General features: G+C 42.3%; 1 protein-coding gene across 1 annotated transcript in view; it reads right to left on the bottom strand.

Moving 5' to 3' along the window:
* Positions 1-16,933, bottom strand: part of LOC146554008 (3',5'-cyclic-AMP phosphodiesterase 4B-like) — a 47,961-nt gene that overhangs the window by 3,232 nt on the left and 27,796 nt on the right. Inside the window, exons 9-14 of the mRNA XM_085255810.1 lie at positions 9,284-9,396; positions 2,828-2,921; positions 1,271-1,485; positions 1,081-1,179; positions 503-667; positions 128-227 (exon numbers count right to left, since the gene is read on the bottom strand). Of these exons, the coding sequence (XP_085111936.1) occupies positions 128-227; positions 503-667; positions 1,081-1,179; positions 1,271-1,485; positions 2,828-2,921; positions 9,284-9,396 (786 nt within the window). The remainder of the gene's footprint in view (positions 1-127; positions 228-502; positions 668-1,080; positions 1,180-1,270; positions 1,486-2,827; positions 2,922-9,283; positions 9,397-16,933) is intronic.

The following is a 16,933-nucleotide window of genomic DNA, read 5'->3' as shown; positions in this document are numbered from 1 at the left end:
AAGAGGACAAGAAAAGGAAATTAAACATCAAATCAAGCAAATGTTTCTCCCTTTTTTCAAAATGTAGACCAAATAAATAACTCTAGCTGACTTTTTTGATGGATGTTGAATGAAAAGGTGGACCTACTTGTATTGATTAGGAACTGGTTGGAGACTCCTGGGTGGTCCACGTCGTGAATGGCTGCTGCAAAAATGGCTGCCAAGATCTCCAGATCAGTGAAGACCGCCTGTGTTTGAAGAGAAGGAAGTAAAGTAAAAATAAATTAGCAAATTGCTTACCATACAAGGCAAGGTATTAGTTTGAAAAACCAATCCTTCCATGTGTCACCATCTGTGGTATGCTCTTTCTATTGTTGCTATTCATCACAACAATATAAACAGTTCAAGTGAAAGGTGTGGCCGGTGGCGACACGCTTTAACTGTGCCACGTTTTAAAGGGCAAACTCTGAACACTTAGAAGTACTGAAAGCGAGTGAGGTAAGACAGATTTTACACGACTTACATCTAATGCAGGGGTGGACAGGAGGATGTGTGTGGACTGGGCTACGTCGGCAGCGTGGAGGTTGTTGTGGTACGCCACGTCGGAGTGATAGTGGCTCTCTAGGGTCAGCATGAACGTCACAAAGGTGTCCGTTGGAATCTTGAACGTCCTCATCAGGTCTCGCTCCTGCGTGTGACAGTGTGGATTAGAAAAACAAGACTCCTGGCTAAACGTGCTACAGGATATTATTTTCTCTACGGTCTATCCATCTAGCCACAGTTCAATTCTGAGTCATCAGATGGGTAGTCATAAACTAGGCAGGGCTCCAGACTAACAGGTGCACTGACAGTATCTGCTGCAGCAGTAATACATTTTAAGTTATCTTTTGGCCTCGAAAGAAAGGGGTGCAGCATTTTTCTAGACCAAGTGAAAAAAACAAAAACAAAACATGTGCAGCCAAACTGATTACAGTCTGGAGCTAGCTAACAGAGCATGATGTACACACTGACACGGCTTGTGTGTGTGTTTGTTTGAATGGCTTCACAGTTTTCATGAGCTCTTTCCCGATTAAAGGATGGAAGCTGAGGCGGAAAACAAACCTGGAAGATGGTGTACATGACGCATGTGAGAGGTCGATTATGAGAATGCTCAGCCACTTTGAAAATATTCAGGCCCCATCTGTTGATGTGTTCCAGGTCCTGTTAGAGAGGACACAAATTTAAGTGTTTGAGCACGTGAGACACCAGATATCACGCAAGTTTAAGTTTCTCCAGTCTGTCTGTCACTTACCTTTGACAACAATTCCTCCTGGTCCGTCTTGACCCCAAAACGATTTCCAGTACCTCCCGAGATACTTGATGTATGGCTGACTTTTCTCACCCCACTGATCTGTGTCATCATCCCACCGTGTTGCTGCTGCTGTTGCTGCTGCTGCTGGCCCTGCCTCCTCTTTCTTTCCCTCGGCTTTGGAACTGGACACGGAAGCTCCAACTCATTCTGCTTGTCTGGAGAAAATAGAATTAACATTAAAAAAGGTGGTTTTCAAGACAAAAAAGCTGCAATGGCTGCTATTAAATTAGCAATCAATCCCTCGATGCCTGTCTTCTGCAATAAAAATACACTAGTAACAAAAGCAGGAAAGGCAAAAAAAATAAATGTGTAAAATAGCTGAATACACTGATGAGATGCAAATGTTTTATGAGACAAAGGCTCAGGCTGTGCTAATGAGTTGTTATGATGATCAGAGAAACATGGCAGTATTCCAGGCATTCTGTGAATCTGAGCCATGTGTTGGTAACAACTCAGAGAATCATGGAAAGATGGTTCACGTTAAGCCGAAATGTTTAGGGGAGGGACTTGGAAGTATGCGGGTTCAGTCGGTGCATGTGACTCATGTATTAGCTGAGTGACATTTCTCACTGTGTGTGAGCGTGAGACTCCCTCAGTCTGTACGTGTGCACTGCACACACAGCCGCAGAGCGAGAAAAAAACCCATCTCAGCTGCGTCCTCCACAAAGCACAGGAAAATCATCTCCCTACACCTGACAGGTGCTAGCTGCAATGCAGATAAAACCGCAAAGCTTCAAAGATAAACTGAGCTGAGCTTTCATGTTCGTCTCTATCACCGCGCCACTTCTATTGTTAGCACAAGAGGTAGCTTTTTCTTTTCCTCTTTCCACCATGCATCCAGCATCTTGTCTTTTTTCTGTCATTTTTTTATGTTTTGCTGCTCCGAGGCAGGAAAATAGACACGTGTTCACTAACAAGAGCCACAACATTAGTCTGCAGTGAGCCCTTATAAGCTGGGAGTCTGGCTGTATGTATGCTGGTGGTGAGCTAGATGGGAGGGTAGAAAAACCTGAGGGGCAGAGTGGTTTGCAGGGCTGGCGAGCTGGCTGGCCATTAGACACGAAATGCCGCCAGGCTTTTTTTTTTTTAAAGACAAGCAACCACTGCTGTCCCACTGATGAATAATGCAGCATCTCTCTGAACCTGATGGCACTGTAAGCACACAAACACCCTCTCTCTCTCCGACTCACTGCTCCTAATCTCTCCAGAGGGAAGTCTTCCCTGAGTACAAAGCCCTCCCTCCTCCCTTCACATATCTCTGCAGTCGGAGCGAGGGGACCCTGTCTCCCTTCCAGACCAGATCAGACTGGTGTAAGAACAGCGTTGCAGAGGAACTGTGAGTTTCCCCACTGCTTGGCACATGCTTTGGGTAACCTCGCAACCTCTGTGACATTCCTGAAGGATGCTGGCTCACTGAAGTCATACATACAGCACATTTTGCAATGGCGCAATGTATACTTCAGGAGGTGTGTGGTAAACATGTGCTGCAGTGCTCACCTAGGAAGGTGCTGGAGATGTACTCTGACACTTGGTTGCCTGATCGGCTCATCTCAGACAGGTGGCTTAGCTCCCGGTTCAGCATCCTCTTGAACTGGAAGCAAAGAGATAAAATGTTAAGGAGGTAATGTGATTTATACGCAGAAACACATCCAGCAAATGAGTCTGACTGCTGTTTCTAAGCAGCGGAATAAACCCTTTCCTGTTATTTTCCACTGGAACATGTCCCATGGGACCATGTTCTCTGGATTTAATGAGCCATATTAGGTTTGTGTATTCTTCCCCAGTCTCCTTATCCAGACTGCTTCGTGTTTCAACACAAATATAAACTATGCGTGCTGTGCATAGTTTATATTTCCTTTATGCAAATTTTACAGATAAGCAAAAGATGCCTGTTTTCTCAACACATGCAACCACTGAGCAAGATTAAAAACATGTCGTAATGCATTCAAAGAGAAATTGGGCTCTTCACCAGCAACAGAAAACAAACATGAATGTAGAATATGCACAGAAACAGTCCGATTAATGGAAAACCTCCTCTGGGACACACCTTAATGTATCCCCAGGACACAGAGAACAGGTAGTTGGCCTCAGGCATGGTGCTGAGCAGTGCTGAGCCCCCCAGCAGAAGCAGTAAGTGCTCCTCTCTGAGTGGACCCCCAAGGGTTAGCTCAGCCCTACAGCCTGAAGCTCAAGGCGTCACCAAATCACCGCCTTGCAGCGGCTGACTACGGTAAAAACGCCCCAGCCGAAGTCTCTGGAGAGGGGCTGTGGCGGAGCCCTACATTCCCAGCCAAACGCGCCTCCTCCTAGCTTCCTCCATTGTTATCAAGGATCGCGAGCCACTGTCGTGAGTGATGGAATCCCCCTGGATGCGATCAATATTTCCTTTCCTCTGGCTGTCGCTGCCTCTGTCCCTTTCTTCAAACCTCCATCTCCTTCTGCCACCATCCAAAAATCATACAGGAGAAAATCCAGCCTTTCCAAGCCCAGATTTGGCAAGTCAAGAAAAAAAGGCAGTCTTCACGGCAGAAGGAGGAAAGAAAGAGAGGGACTGAAAAAGGCAGAGAGGAGGAGGAGGAGATGGGGGTGCGTTATAGCTGTAGAGTTCCCTGTGGCACAAATTGCTGGAGCCTCTCTCTCACTTTCTCTGTCTCTCTCTTTGCCTCCCACCCTCGCTAAAAACTGATGCTCATGTACAGCACTGCAGAAAATGAGAGCTTGGAGGATCCCCCACATCTTCCTCCCTATTTCTAGCTATTTCTCTCTCACTCCTGTGTTCTGTGAAACCCCCCTCCCACTGCTGTCTCCCTTCTCTACTTAAAATGCTCCCCCTGCACAGTAATGCAGAACAGATGCAAAGCATACTGCGCAACGTGAGACTTCAAAGCACCAGAGCGTTTATCACACGGATGATGAGACACAGACACAAACTCAGACACAGAACTAAACATATTTTAAAAACAGAAAATGGGGATGTGCAAATAGTTCAGTCCATAATCGTGATGTTTTGCTGTATCAAGCAGACGACAGAGTTTTCAGTCTGCCATCGGTGTACCACCATCTGCATGGCAACCCGAATGCCATGGCAACAGAATCACATGGTCCTGTTCTCATGGTGGTCCCTACTTTAAAAACACAGCACTGCATCGTAAACATAAACAAACCTATCACAAAAACCGCAGCAGCGACGCTCCAGATAGGCATTTTTAAAAAACCCATAGCTTCTGTGCAAAAGGAGATCGATTTTTATCTCTCATGCAAAATGTTCTTTTCGATTTGAATAAGCATATGCAAACATCACACGCCAAACTTGATTATGAAAACTATGTAGTAATGGTGTGTGCAATAAAGGCCATTTCCATAGAAAGTAATTGGGTTTTCCTTTTTTTATAACTCTGTATTCTAACACCGGAAAGAAAATAGAAAACCTGTCATTGTGGTTTCTGCCAGATCTTATATTCTCTCTTATAATGAGTTCTTTTTGCTTCATACTGAACCAGACTCTCTGATCTCAACAGCTGTCTAATAGCTGTCAACCAGACAGCTAACATCTAGTTGACTGTGGAACTTGAATACCACTTTCAAAGCATTGGCTGCACTAAAAATCCAGAAAGATCAAAGAAGCTGGAATCAGTTTGGCTTTAGTCTGCTCAAAGAGAGCTTGTAATTGATTCTTTAATGCAGCACAGTGTGGATTTGAGTGACCTCTAGGAAGTGAATTACGCACACAGCTGTATGTCAGTCACCCGGGGTTGTGTAGTTCAGCTGAAACACATCACACACACACACGGCACGATGACAAGACTGCAAGTGTTCTCAGTAACCCAGATTACTCAATGCATGGCGCTAACTCATACATCCTTTTACGTTAGCAAATGATTCTCAGTTTCAGAACAAACTGAGGAAACTGAGAGAAGTTGCGCAAACTCTGACAAAAAAGCAATTTGCTCTCACACAATCATGAGCCGTTGTTTAATAAAGTTTAAATATTTAATGCCTAATATAACTGTGTCAAAAAAACCCCAAAAAGCTACTGAAACAACATGCTACAAAAAGTAAAGACCAACATATTTTCAAATATGCAATCATAGAAGGAAAAAAACAATTCAGGAACATTTTGAGTGTAATTACTGACGAGCAAATTTATTTTTTTTATTTGAAACTAGATGTCACTTCAAATCCAGCAATTTATTCTTGAATAAAACACCATCTCCACATGGCACGCTACACTCCTACAACACAAAGTAAGCCTCTATAAAGCTAACTCACCTTTTTCCAACTCGCAAGCATCTCAAAGTTTATCTTCTGCTTTTCAGAGCAGCATAGTCCCATTGTCACTCAACGAAAAAACAAACACAGCACAAAGAAATCCTGTAAAGGTCCAAGTACTTTAACTCGTCTCAGCGTGTCTGTGAGCCAGCCGTCTTCCTCTCTCTATTCTCTTTTCTCAACTGGCGTCAGGCAGGAAACTTATAGCAATAAAGCTGACTTAACTGACTGGCCTACAAAGTCTAACAGGAGATTGATGGCTCCTCCCTCCCATACAGGCCTGAGCGTGTGTCTCCACCTACTTCCCTTTTTTTTTTTGCTATAGTAATTCCCTGAGATCATTTACTGGCAGACATCCTTCTTCCTGTAGCCTCAGGCACCAAACTACTAACATACCTGAGCTCATCACAGAAAAGTCCCAGATAACAAGTTTAGGGGTCACGCTAAAGTTCCTGCTATATTAACTGACAAGAGAAATAAAGAAAAAGGAAAAACATAAAACGTAAAGAAATGGGATTTCTCAGGAACAATGTGACCTCATAATGCAACACCATTGCACTGCAATCGAACAAACCCCAGAGTGAGCACACGCCGCCTCTGTCGCATGCATGCGGCTGTTTCGAGTGTCAACACCAAATGAATGATGTCAAATTTACACTGTTTAGTAACACAAGGACAACACATTTCCTCGAAGGCGTTGATCAGAAACAGGTAAGAACAGGGTTACAGTAGAAACATGTTTTCCATTCGCACTCCTTGTGCTGTCTTATTTTCCAAGATGAAGATCAGATGAAGAACAGAAGATTACAGAGGTAAAACTTTTTTTAAAAAAAATTACGATTAAGCACCATAATCACCGCTGGAGCTCGTGTGATCTCCTCACCACCCTTTCAGTCAAATGGAAGCGCAGCACTATAATTTAATGTCCATTACGCCTGGTACAGCTACAGACCCACCGCTGCATCTGTTTCAATAATTTTGTCATTCTTTCCCCAGTGAAGACGGCGGGTGCTTCAAAGCTGAAGTGACCACACATGAGTTAAAGTTTCCTACTCGCTTGTGTTCTCCTCGAGGGGCTTGCCTGCACGCTACCCGCAAAAGCGCTAAACTCCTTTAACTGCATTCAGATGGCAGTGTTTGTCCAAGGCCGTCACCAGCATCGGTGTGGAAGTGTGGCGAGGTTAATGATAGTGAGGGGCAGGGAAGTAGCTCCCCGCTCTGAGGTCACAGCAACCAGGCTGGCGGTCAGCAGAGTGTGTGGTCTTGTAGCCCCGGATACACCTGTGCCCTTGGAAACTGAAAACGGAGACACCCCGGGTTTGATTGTGGCTTCAATTACATCTAGTGGTGAAGAAAAAAAGAAAACCTGACTCTTTGTCAAAACTTGCGTCAAACGCCCACAAAAACTGGGCCGATGGTGTAACAGTATCACTGGACTTGACTCCCAATTTTGCAATAAGAGCTCGATGGACCAATAAACAGCTTCTTTCTATCCCTGTACAATTGCACAACAATGTAGCACACTGTTGAAACTTAACTGTAACATCATAAAGCTGTTGCCCACTACACTTTTAAAAGATCAGCATTGGTCAACATTGGCACTGGCTCGTGTTGTTAGGAATCTGTACCTGGTTTGCCTGAACAAGTTGCTACGCTGCTACGGCCTAGAGGGCCTTTTCTCATTGTCTTGACAGTCCCGGGGATGTAGCTGTCTGTTAGGACTCAACCCCTATTGTCATCGAGTAACAAGTGAGCAGAGGAGAGGAGGCACAGGAAATACAGAGACAGGAAGCTGGTGTCACGGTCAGAGTCACCCATCATGGTCTCACAACACCCCCTCCCCATCCCAATCCTCCCTCAGACCAAAGCTTAGAGCACAGACGGAAATGGACACCACCACCCTGGGTGTTTATAATCTGATGTCGCCGTACAGTCTCCGCTGTCTGAGCAGTAATGTGCCGCATACAGTAAATTTTGAAGTGAAATACGCACAAAGAAAAAAACAGGCTCATGTGCATCAAAGCAAAGGGAAGTAATTAGTTCAAAAATGCTGGTTTAAAAACCACAGTGTGTTTAAATTCAGTAAAACCAAACTGGAAGACTGGCACTTTTAAATGCTTAAAACAACACGCTGCTAAGACCACCGATGAGAACAGACATTTTCTCACCCTTTGGGGCAGGGATAGCTCAGTAGGTAAAGTGGTCGCCCCATGATCGGAAGGTCGGCGGTTCGAATCCACTTAACGGCTACCCTGAGGTACCCCTGAGCAAGGTACCGTCCCTACACACTGCTCCCCGGGCGCCTGCTTAGTGGGCTGCCCACTGCTTCACTGAGTGAATGGGTCAAATGCAGAGGAAAAACAAGTAATTTCCCCATGGGGATCAATAAAGTATCCATTATTATTATTATTACATTTTTTGGGCAGTTATATTAACTATAAACTGAGTTTTACCATTTAATAACTTTCCAGGCAGCGTGAGACACAAGTACAGCTTTTAAACACGCTAAACTAAATGGTTTGGCCCCTTGTAAAGAAGATGCAGTTATAAAATTATCCTGGCATTATTCTATAATAATGGAACATATAGCAGATCTGGTTTTGCCTCTTCCGCAGCAAGCAGAAGAATAAGTTCAGTACTTTCAAACCAGCCTTAAGCAATAAGGGCCCTGCTAAATGAACTCACACAGAGCTACAGCTTAGAAACGAGCCAATATCAACACAGCACTAAAATGAATGAAAAAAGCATTTGGTAATGTTTTAATCAGCCCAACCTAGTAGTATAGCAAGCTGTGTGTCTCGGGCAGTTTGATTAAGGTAAGGATATACAAGCAGGACAGCCCTTTCCCTGGAATTCAGGCAATAATGGTGCTCAGATGCAACAGGTAGTTTGCTAAAGTTGTTATGCAGCGAAGCAAACATTAACTTTTTTTTCTCCTTTTTTATCAAGAGATCTATAAAATGATGATGCGTGCTGATATGCTACCACAGAACAGCTGTTGCTTTGCAAATGCGTCAATGTGGCTAAAAGTATTTTACATTTTCCGTAGACTGTGCAAATGCACAACCACACAGAAACAAAGAGCAATTATACACAGATATATGCAGACTGGCAGGTCATCACAGGCCAGTCAAGCCATCATCACAAGTATCATGCCTTCAGTGAGCACGTTACAGAATATGTACCGTGATGGTAATAATTATAATTTTGCATTGCATAGTATGAGATATAGGTTACAATTATAATGTTTAACTTAAATCTTTTTTAATTATGGTTTTGCACACTCTAATGATTGTTATTTCAGTGGGTAAAAAGAGATGTTGGCAAAATGAAGCATGCATGCAAGAGTTTGCTGTGCAATATGATTCTAGATGAAAGCACAGCACAATGTGCATGATAGCTTTTCACACTAATGAACTAATGGTTCTTTTGTGACTTGATAAAATCATCTTAATAACCTACTGTGCCCATGATCAAATACCCAAATAGATTTTTACCCCTGAAGTTAATTATCAAAAATGTGAATGTTTGTAGTGTTTTCAGGTATTTCATCCAGGAGGAGAGGCTAATAGCTTTTTATAAAACCACGGTAATCGATAAATACATGTAGACAGTCCCAGGTAACTTCACACATGCGTTGTTGTCACATTTACATATATTAACATATGGCCCAGATTGTCTTACCTTGTTGGAGGCCATGTCACTGACAGACCGGTAGGTCTGGATGGTCTCCAACTGGTCCAGACACCAGTCCAGCTCCTCCATGGTTTCCATAGCCAGTTTCTGGTAGGACTCATCTGCCAAGAGACACATGGACATGTAATCAGGTCTGAGAGGATCCATGTCCATACTTGATCCTCCAGACACCATGCGTGGCGGTCCAAGTGTCCCAGAGTGGCTTGATCGTAAGGGGGACTGACATGCAGAACCTCCGGAAGACGCAGAGGAAGATGAGGAGGTGTGTACGCAGAGCTCCTTCATCTTGTTCCGCTCCACCACCTCCGAAAGTTCAGGGGAGTTGTTTTCTCAAACAAACAGTGGTTATGGTCACCGTTTGCCGACTCGCTCTGTCTTTCTGTCTCTCTGTAGCCTTATTCTCTGCGTACCCCCTCTTTCCCTCCCTCTTGTGCGTGCTGCAAACCCCCTCCCATTTCGTCTGGTTCCCCCACCCTTGCTCAACTTCTCCCTCTCTCTCATTAAATTATCCCCCTCTCAGTTCCACTCGTTTGAAGAAGTAGCTTGCAGACTAGGCAGTTTGCTGCCTCCTGCTGTTGGTGTGTCTGTGACCCCTGCCCATTTAAATGAATAGAAATGGTGTATACATGCATTTAGAGTAAAAAAAAACACAAAAACCCTAACTGCTTTTGGTGCAGGAGACACAATCATTTTAGCTTTTATTCCTATCACTGGGATTACATCCAAACAAATGCATCTCTGTGAAATTTCATTAGAACTTTATAGACAATAGGAGCAGGAGGACTTCGTCACTACTGCAAAGACAACTCATTTCCAACGACTTCCTTTCTGACATGCAGACCACTTCAAGGAACCCTGGTGAACTGCATCTACAGCAGCTCACGGCACACCACCATGCTTCACAAACTGGTTCTCTCCTCTCTGAACCTCTCTGAGGGAGGAAAAAAAATTATATCAAACATCAAACTTGTGTTTGCATAAGCAACACGAGAGGCAAATTTTGACTCCCTGAATTGGGGGGAGTCCAGGCTAGGGCCACACTGTGAGCCAAAGAAACCAAAGCACTTCCTCTTTGGCTATGAACTCCCAGAAAACATGGAGTGGAATTAATGAATGGTGGAGTGACTGCTGAAGGCAATCATAGCTGTCGTTTGATGAAATAACTCTGTCGTTAGCAGCTATGACTCACATGTGGTAGGTGCACAGTGTTTAGAAGGAAAAGAGTGGTTTACAAGAAAATCACTGGGAAGCTCAAACATGAGGAAACATATTAAAAAGTATCACTGCTCAATATGCCAATGTTTCAACATATTTCTAGCTGGAGGGAGCGAACGCTAAACATCTGGATCTCCCCACCTTCCTTTTCTATGGAAAAGACTGATCTCTACTTCATAGCACTTCACACATGGAAGAAATTTACCCCATATGCTCAGCACAACAGGACAGCCAGCGTGCTGCTCCCCAATTTACGTCAATATAGTGGATCAAAGCACTTCAAAGCACAGTGATGGCATACAGATTTTGAACCACCAGTGCTGAACAAAGAACTTCAATGCAACCCCAGACAATGTAGCACAGTTAAAGGAAATAGTTCACCTTTGAAAGTAATCAGAACAACACCCGGGATTCTTTTGAATCACAGAAAAGTGAACTTTCAGCTGTTTAAGTTCACTCAAGGAAACTCATGCCACTGGCTCCTCATATTACACAGCTGCTACCACTTGTGTCATTTTTCGGGTTAGACTAATTTTTATTTCCTTGAGTTCCTGGTTGGCTGATTCAAAGAAACTTTGGCTTCGATACGACGCATAACTGGATGCCAAGTTTTGCGGACCAGCCTATTCACAGACTCCACTGGCACGCAAGCCATGCAAAAGTCACTGACACAGAGCAGAGGTATAACATCAAAGCAGCTCATGCACAAGGCAGTGAGCTGTTGAATCTTGGTATACATCAGCGTGTGGCTGTCTTGGTCCATAGGGGCAGTAGACGTTGCCAAGAAGGTGTCACCACATCCTGCCCTCATTCCCTTAGAAGAGGGCGCATGCATATGCAGACATTTTAGCTGGGCACCTTGAAACATCAAAGGACTGGCTCATCTGCAAAGTCTGTATGATTGGGATTCGAGTCATTTTGAAGCTGGCAGCTTAATCACTGACAGAGTCCAGAACATATAAGAGTGAAACACTCAGACTACTGTAGAAAAGCTCGCTGGACCTTTGGCTTTTTGGGCTAAAGCAGTGGCTGAAAAGTTACATTTTTTCAGAGTCTGGAGCCAAACTTCCCTTAGTTGGGCTGTATAACAATGACATATGAGTTGAAGTTCTAAATAAAATAAAGTTATGCACATGCACACGGTATGAGTAGAAGGAATGAACCTATCATCACCTTTGGTTGTTCATAAATACAGTGTTAAATGGGATGACATTTCACAGTGTCACCAGTCAAAGGTGGCGTGACGCACATTCAGTCTGAGAAACCTGCTTCCAGACAGAGTGTGAGGTGCTTTTCCAGCCTGTTTTTTCAGTGGATGTCTTTTTCTTTTTTTTCTTGGTGAGTTCTAATGCTTTGGCCATATGCTGGAGGCTGCAAAGAGGACAACAGACCTCAGTGTGCAGAGAGACCTCGTCTGCCTTCCCCTCTCCCCCTTTTTCCCCTCTATCTCTCCTCTGTAGGGCCACAAACCAGCTTCTGTAAGAGCCATCCACCACACTAACGAGCAGGGCTGCTCCCAAACCACCATTTCTGCCAAAACACCTTCCACTTACATCCCCCTCACACTGCACCTCTCTATGTTCTCAACCTACCCCCATAAGCTGTTTTTCCTCAGTGTCTGACTGAAGAATTGCAGTGTCTCAGCTCATACCAACAACTGCCATGGACAGACCAAACACACACTTCAGTAAAAGTAGTACAAAAACAGCAAAATGACCCTATTAGGGTACATTTGTGTATGTATCATTGGGTTAGCATTATTATTGTAAGCGACATCTGGGTAGCATTTAAATGTGACAGCTATACAGAGCAGTTTCTCATTAAGAAGCACAACACTGAAAAACTACACAATATTTTTTATTGTAAATGTTTTTTTTATTTTCTTTTGATTTCTTTTGATTTTGACTTGATTTTCACAATGGCTTTCTGCGTGAGAGTGGATTATAAGTTGGCATTTTTTATGCAGTATTTTGAGTTTTATAGTGAGGCTGACTTTAACACAGTGACTACAATGCCTTTAGTTGTGTTAATGTTCATTGTTAATTCACCAGACATTTGGAAAGTGCGGGAAAAGAAAGTTGATGGTCAACTCAAGACACCAATGGCTGACCTGTAAACAGGCCAAGGCTATCTGCATGTACGCAAACACACATTCCTCATAGTGACCTCACAACATCACAAAAGAGAAATGCACACTTTGACACAGTAACTTGCACGTATTCAGTCGTTTGTTATTGATTTTGCATTGCACGTGGGGCTAAGGCAGGATGCGGGTCAATAATTTACCGTTGTATCACCTCCAATGTACGTCAATTTGTTCAAAAGTCCGAGAGGGGCGGAAGACTTTGCAAATTCATGATTACTCTTGCAAAAGCCTTTGCTCTTCGTGTCAATCATTTGCATTATGCCATCTGCTTTGAACTCTGAACATTTTCTGATTTTAACACAAGGTAGTATATGAATAAAATGCAAAAACAGTGTTGCACATATTATACTCTCACAAATAACGTAATTTATCAGTTTTATTACATTACAAGTATATTTTCAGAATTTTAAAAATTTAATATTTTTAATTTCTATATATCATGCATGCTTTTTAGATTTTAGCCAAGCATATTTAAGTTCATCATTCTGTATTTTATTTTCTTTAAGTTTAATTACTCATTGTGTTTCAAAATAATATATTTCATCATGCTTGTATATATATAATTTTATCCTATCTATTGTTAAAAACCCTTACGAAAAAAATTGTCATAGCCACAGAAAAATTATATTAGCATACTGTTACAAGTTACAATTCAAATCTATTGTTTCCCTTGCTGTGCTACAGGAATAAGTTGGTGTGCTATATGTGAGACAATTTTGTATAATGCTTTCCCTTTTAAGGTAGCATGAGATTTAAAGTGATATGCGGTGGACAATCAGAGACGGTCCAACCCCCGAAACCACGCCACTCTTGGTCTTCTCACAAACAAGCCTCAGTAATTGTGTCGCTTCATAGTTTACAGCTGTGAAATAATTTCATCGCCTATGAAAACAAAAGACTTGAAAACACACATGCACATACAAACATCTCATCAAGGCCTGTTTGACGGCTCATTCACAATGCACCATGGAGCTGTGTTGGCACGGGCCAGTTAGAGGGAAGGGCCGCAGGGAGGTTTATGACTGTGCTGACGTCAATGACATAATTCAAATACTTAACCAGGCTGCACGCTTCCAGCCCTCCGGATCCTCTCCCCTGGCTGTGAGCCTGGAAAACCTGAAATGGAATCTTGTTGTGGAGCAGAGTAACTGCTGCACACAAGAGTGAAGCAGACTGACCAGACTGAAAATGACAGGTCAGTTCTTCTGGCTCAGTTTGTGGTGTACTGTCTGATTGTGTGTCCATTCACTGAATAACGTTTTGCTAATAGGAGGAAATAAATTACATCATATTGATAACAAACATTAGAAATTAAGTTCAACACCATTCCCCAAAAAGTTGTGACAGGTGTTAATAAAAACAGAATGCAACTATATGCAATTCTTTTGAACCCTATAATTAATTGGAAATAGTATGAAGACAGCATTTAGAGATTCTGCAAGTGTTTTAGACATGCAGTTTTGAAAAATATATTAAAAAACATATGCTCATTTTGAATTTGTTGCAATAAAACATTTCAAAGGTTTTTGGAAATCCTTTGAGAGGGAAAAATTTGGCTGGAAAAATGTGTTGCTGGCATCAACATCGAAATGAACAAACATTTGATATGGTGATATGAATGTTGTTTAAATGACTTGCAAATCACTGTATAAAGTTTTCATTTGCATTTTGCACTGTGCTCAAACCTCTTTGGGAAACAGGTTTGCATGACTCAATCCAATAGCCCATTAGCTAATCTGCCTCCTTAGTCACCAAAGCACCTTTTCAGGACTTGCAGTTGGATTTCCAGGTAGAGGACAATGGATATTGCTTCACATCATCATTACCAGTGCTCCAGAAATGGCAGATGAATACTTTTTTGAAAAAGTATTTGGGGTTTCGGAAATTAAACCCTTTATTTACTTTCCACATGCATGCAACCCAAATCTCTTTAAACATGATTGGTTAACAAAATACAGACTACAAGCAGTCTGCAAACACAACCCAGGAAGCGTCCTGCACCAAAAACCTTCCCCCTTGCCCACAAGTTCTGCATATTCGTACTGATTACGTTTGCTATGATGAAAGTTTAAGTAATCTGATCAATTAGGAGATCTTGGCAACATTGCTAAAATCCTAATATGTTTTCAATTACATTGGGCAAAAGCAAATTTGGTTTGGAACATTAGAAAGAGCTTTGGGCCAATCTTCTTTACAGCACTGCTTCAGTTCACTGCTTGTGCAGGCATTCGTTTATACATAGCTCTCTTAAGGTTCCTCCATGGCATTAGATTGATGCCTGAAATCTGCACCAGTTCAGCACCTTGACTCTTTACATTTTCAACTATTCTGTTGTAGATTTCCTGCTGTGCTTGGGCTCACCATCCCATTACATGACCCAAGCTTTAGTGATAAAGCTTTAGCTATAGACAGATGGCATCACATTTGACTCTAGAATTTATTGGTAACAAAGAGGTCATGTTTGACTTAATGACTACAAGGTACCCAGGTCCTGTGGCTGCAAAGCAAATCCAAATCATCACCCCTCCACCTGCTTGATTGGCAGCTGGTTTGAGGTGTTTGTGCTGGCATGCTGGTATGTTTGACCTTTAACATCTAGCGTGCTAACTGAGGCCTTTAGCATCCGAGATGTTGCTCTTGGGATTTTGCTGTTTCTTTAAGCATTAAACGTCCCAGCAAATTTACCTTAGCATGAATTTCCAGCAAATTCATCCTAAGGTCAGTTTGCTGGGATGTCCACTCTTTTGCACATGTGACCAATCCTTCTCACTGCAGAATGATGGACTTTGATGAACTGCAACAACAGCTTCTCTAAGCTAGTTTCTTTCCTGCTTTCTATTGTGTTAAGAGACCTAGATGCACCAGAGCAGCAAACTACTAAAACTTCTGCTTTGATAGAGGTGCTCACATTTGCTGATGATCCATTAATGAAGTGCATTTTCCATTGTATGACATGCCACACTGTGTTGTTGTTCAAATTGACAGCATAATAAGCTATGAGGAACAGATAAGTTTTCATTATGCCCTGACAGGCAAAAGTGTAGAACTTTTAAAAAAAAACAAAAAAACAACAACACATGACTGTACACACAAATGCACGTGTGGACAGCAACTCTCGCCCTGAGGTTTAAAGGGAAATAACAACCTATTCTTCCTTTTTACATTGTCAGAATAACTCGTTTCAGTTAGGTCTGTCATCACTTTTCTTCCACGGCATGTTTACTAAAAGTCACAAAAGAAAAATGAGTAATGCTCATTGTGTTGGACCACACACCCTGTAGGTTACGCACAAAGTCACGTGACCGTTTAGTTCCAAAGTAAAAAATGTGTATGTCTCAGTGCAGCGATCTGCTATGCTGAACTGATTTTCCTGGTTGGAAATGCATCATATTCTTGGAAACAGGTTCACTGAGCCACTGAACTATGCATCTCACAATGAAAGACCATCATTTTCTTACTGGCAATAACACATAAGAGGAAAAACAAGCACTTCAAATAAATGCTACTCTCGACTGCTCCCTTGTCACATTGGGTTGCAACATCGGGTGGCTTTGCATGTTTGATTTGGCAGAATTTTATGCCAGATACGCTTACTGACGCAACTTCAAAAGACAATGACATATTTCACTGATTTAACTCTTGGGTCCAATGGCTCTGTCATGGAATCCTTACACAGTGGTGTTACACTGTTTGCTGTCACTGAATGCAGAAAACACCCTTATTGCAACAGTACAGCTACATACTTCAGATACAGTACTGTATCTTATCCTTGAGCAATAGACTTTCAGCAAGATAATGCTAAACCCCAAATTGCATGTATAAAAAGAGGATTGCTTCATACTTGAAGAATCCAGATGCTGAACTAGCCTGCCTCCAATCCTGTTCAGCAGCTATAATCAGACAAGAATGGGTAAACATTCCCCAACCAAAAGCCCAGAAACTCATCTACTCACTTCCCAGACATTGCTGTTAAAAAGAGAGACGATGCTACACGGTGGTAAAAATTACATTTTTTGTCTATATTCTATTTGAATAAAATAAAATTTGAATAAAATGTGGGTTTATGAGATTTTCAAATCAATGCTTCCTATTTATATTTAAAATTTACATAGCGCCCCAACTTTTTTGGAAATGGGGCTGTATATTTGGTCAAGCCACATGTTACGTTGTTGTTTAAAAAAAAATTTCTGACAAAATTCTTATATTTAACACAAATAAAATTAAGTAAATGTTGACAGTGTAACTTAAATCTAGTTGCAACTTTTCTCAGCGGTGAC

Source organism: Mchenga conophoros, linkage group LG18, assembly GCF_057382185.1.
Source record: "Mchenga conophoros isolate Kocher_MC1m ecotype Shallow Benthic linkage group LG18, M_conophoros_male_GT1.1, whole genome shotgun sequence".
NCBI lineage: Eukaryota > Metazoa > Chordata > Actinopteri > Cichliformes > Cichlidae > Mchenga > Mchenga conophoros.
The sequence above is the reverse complement of the archived record's forward strand: the minus strand, read 5'-3'. Positions and strand labels throughout refer to the sequence as shown.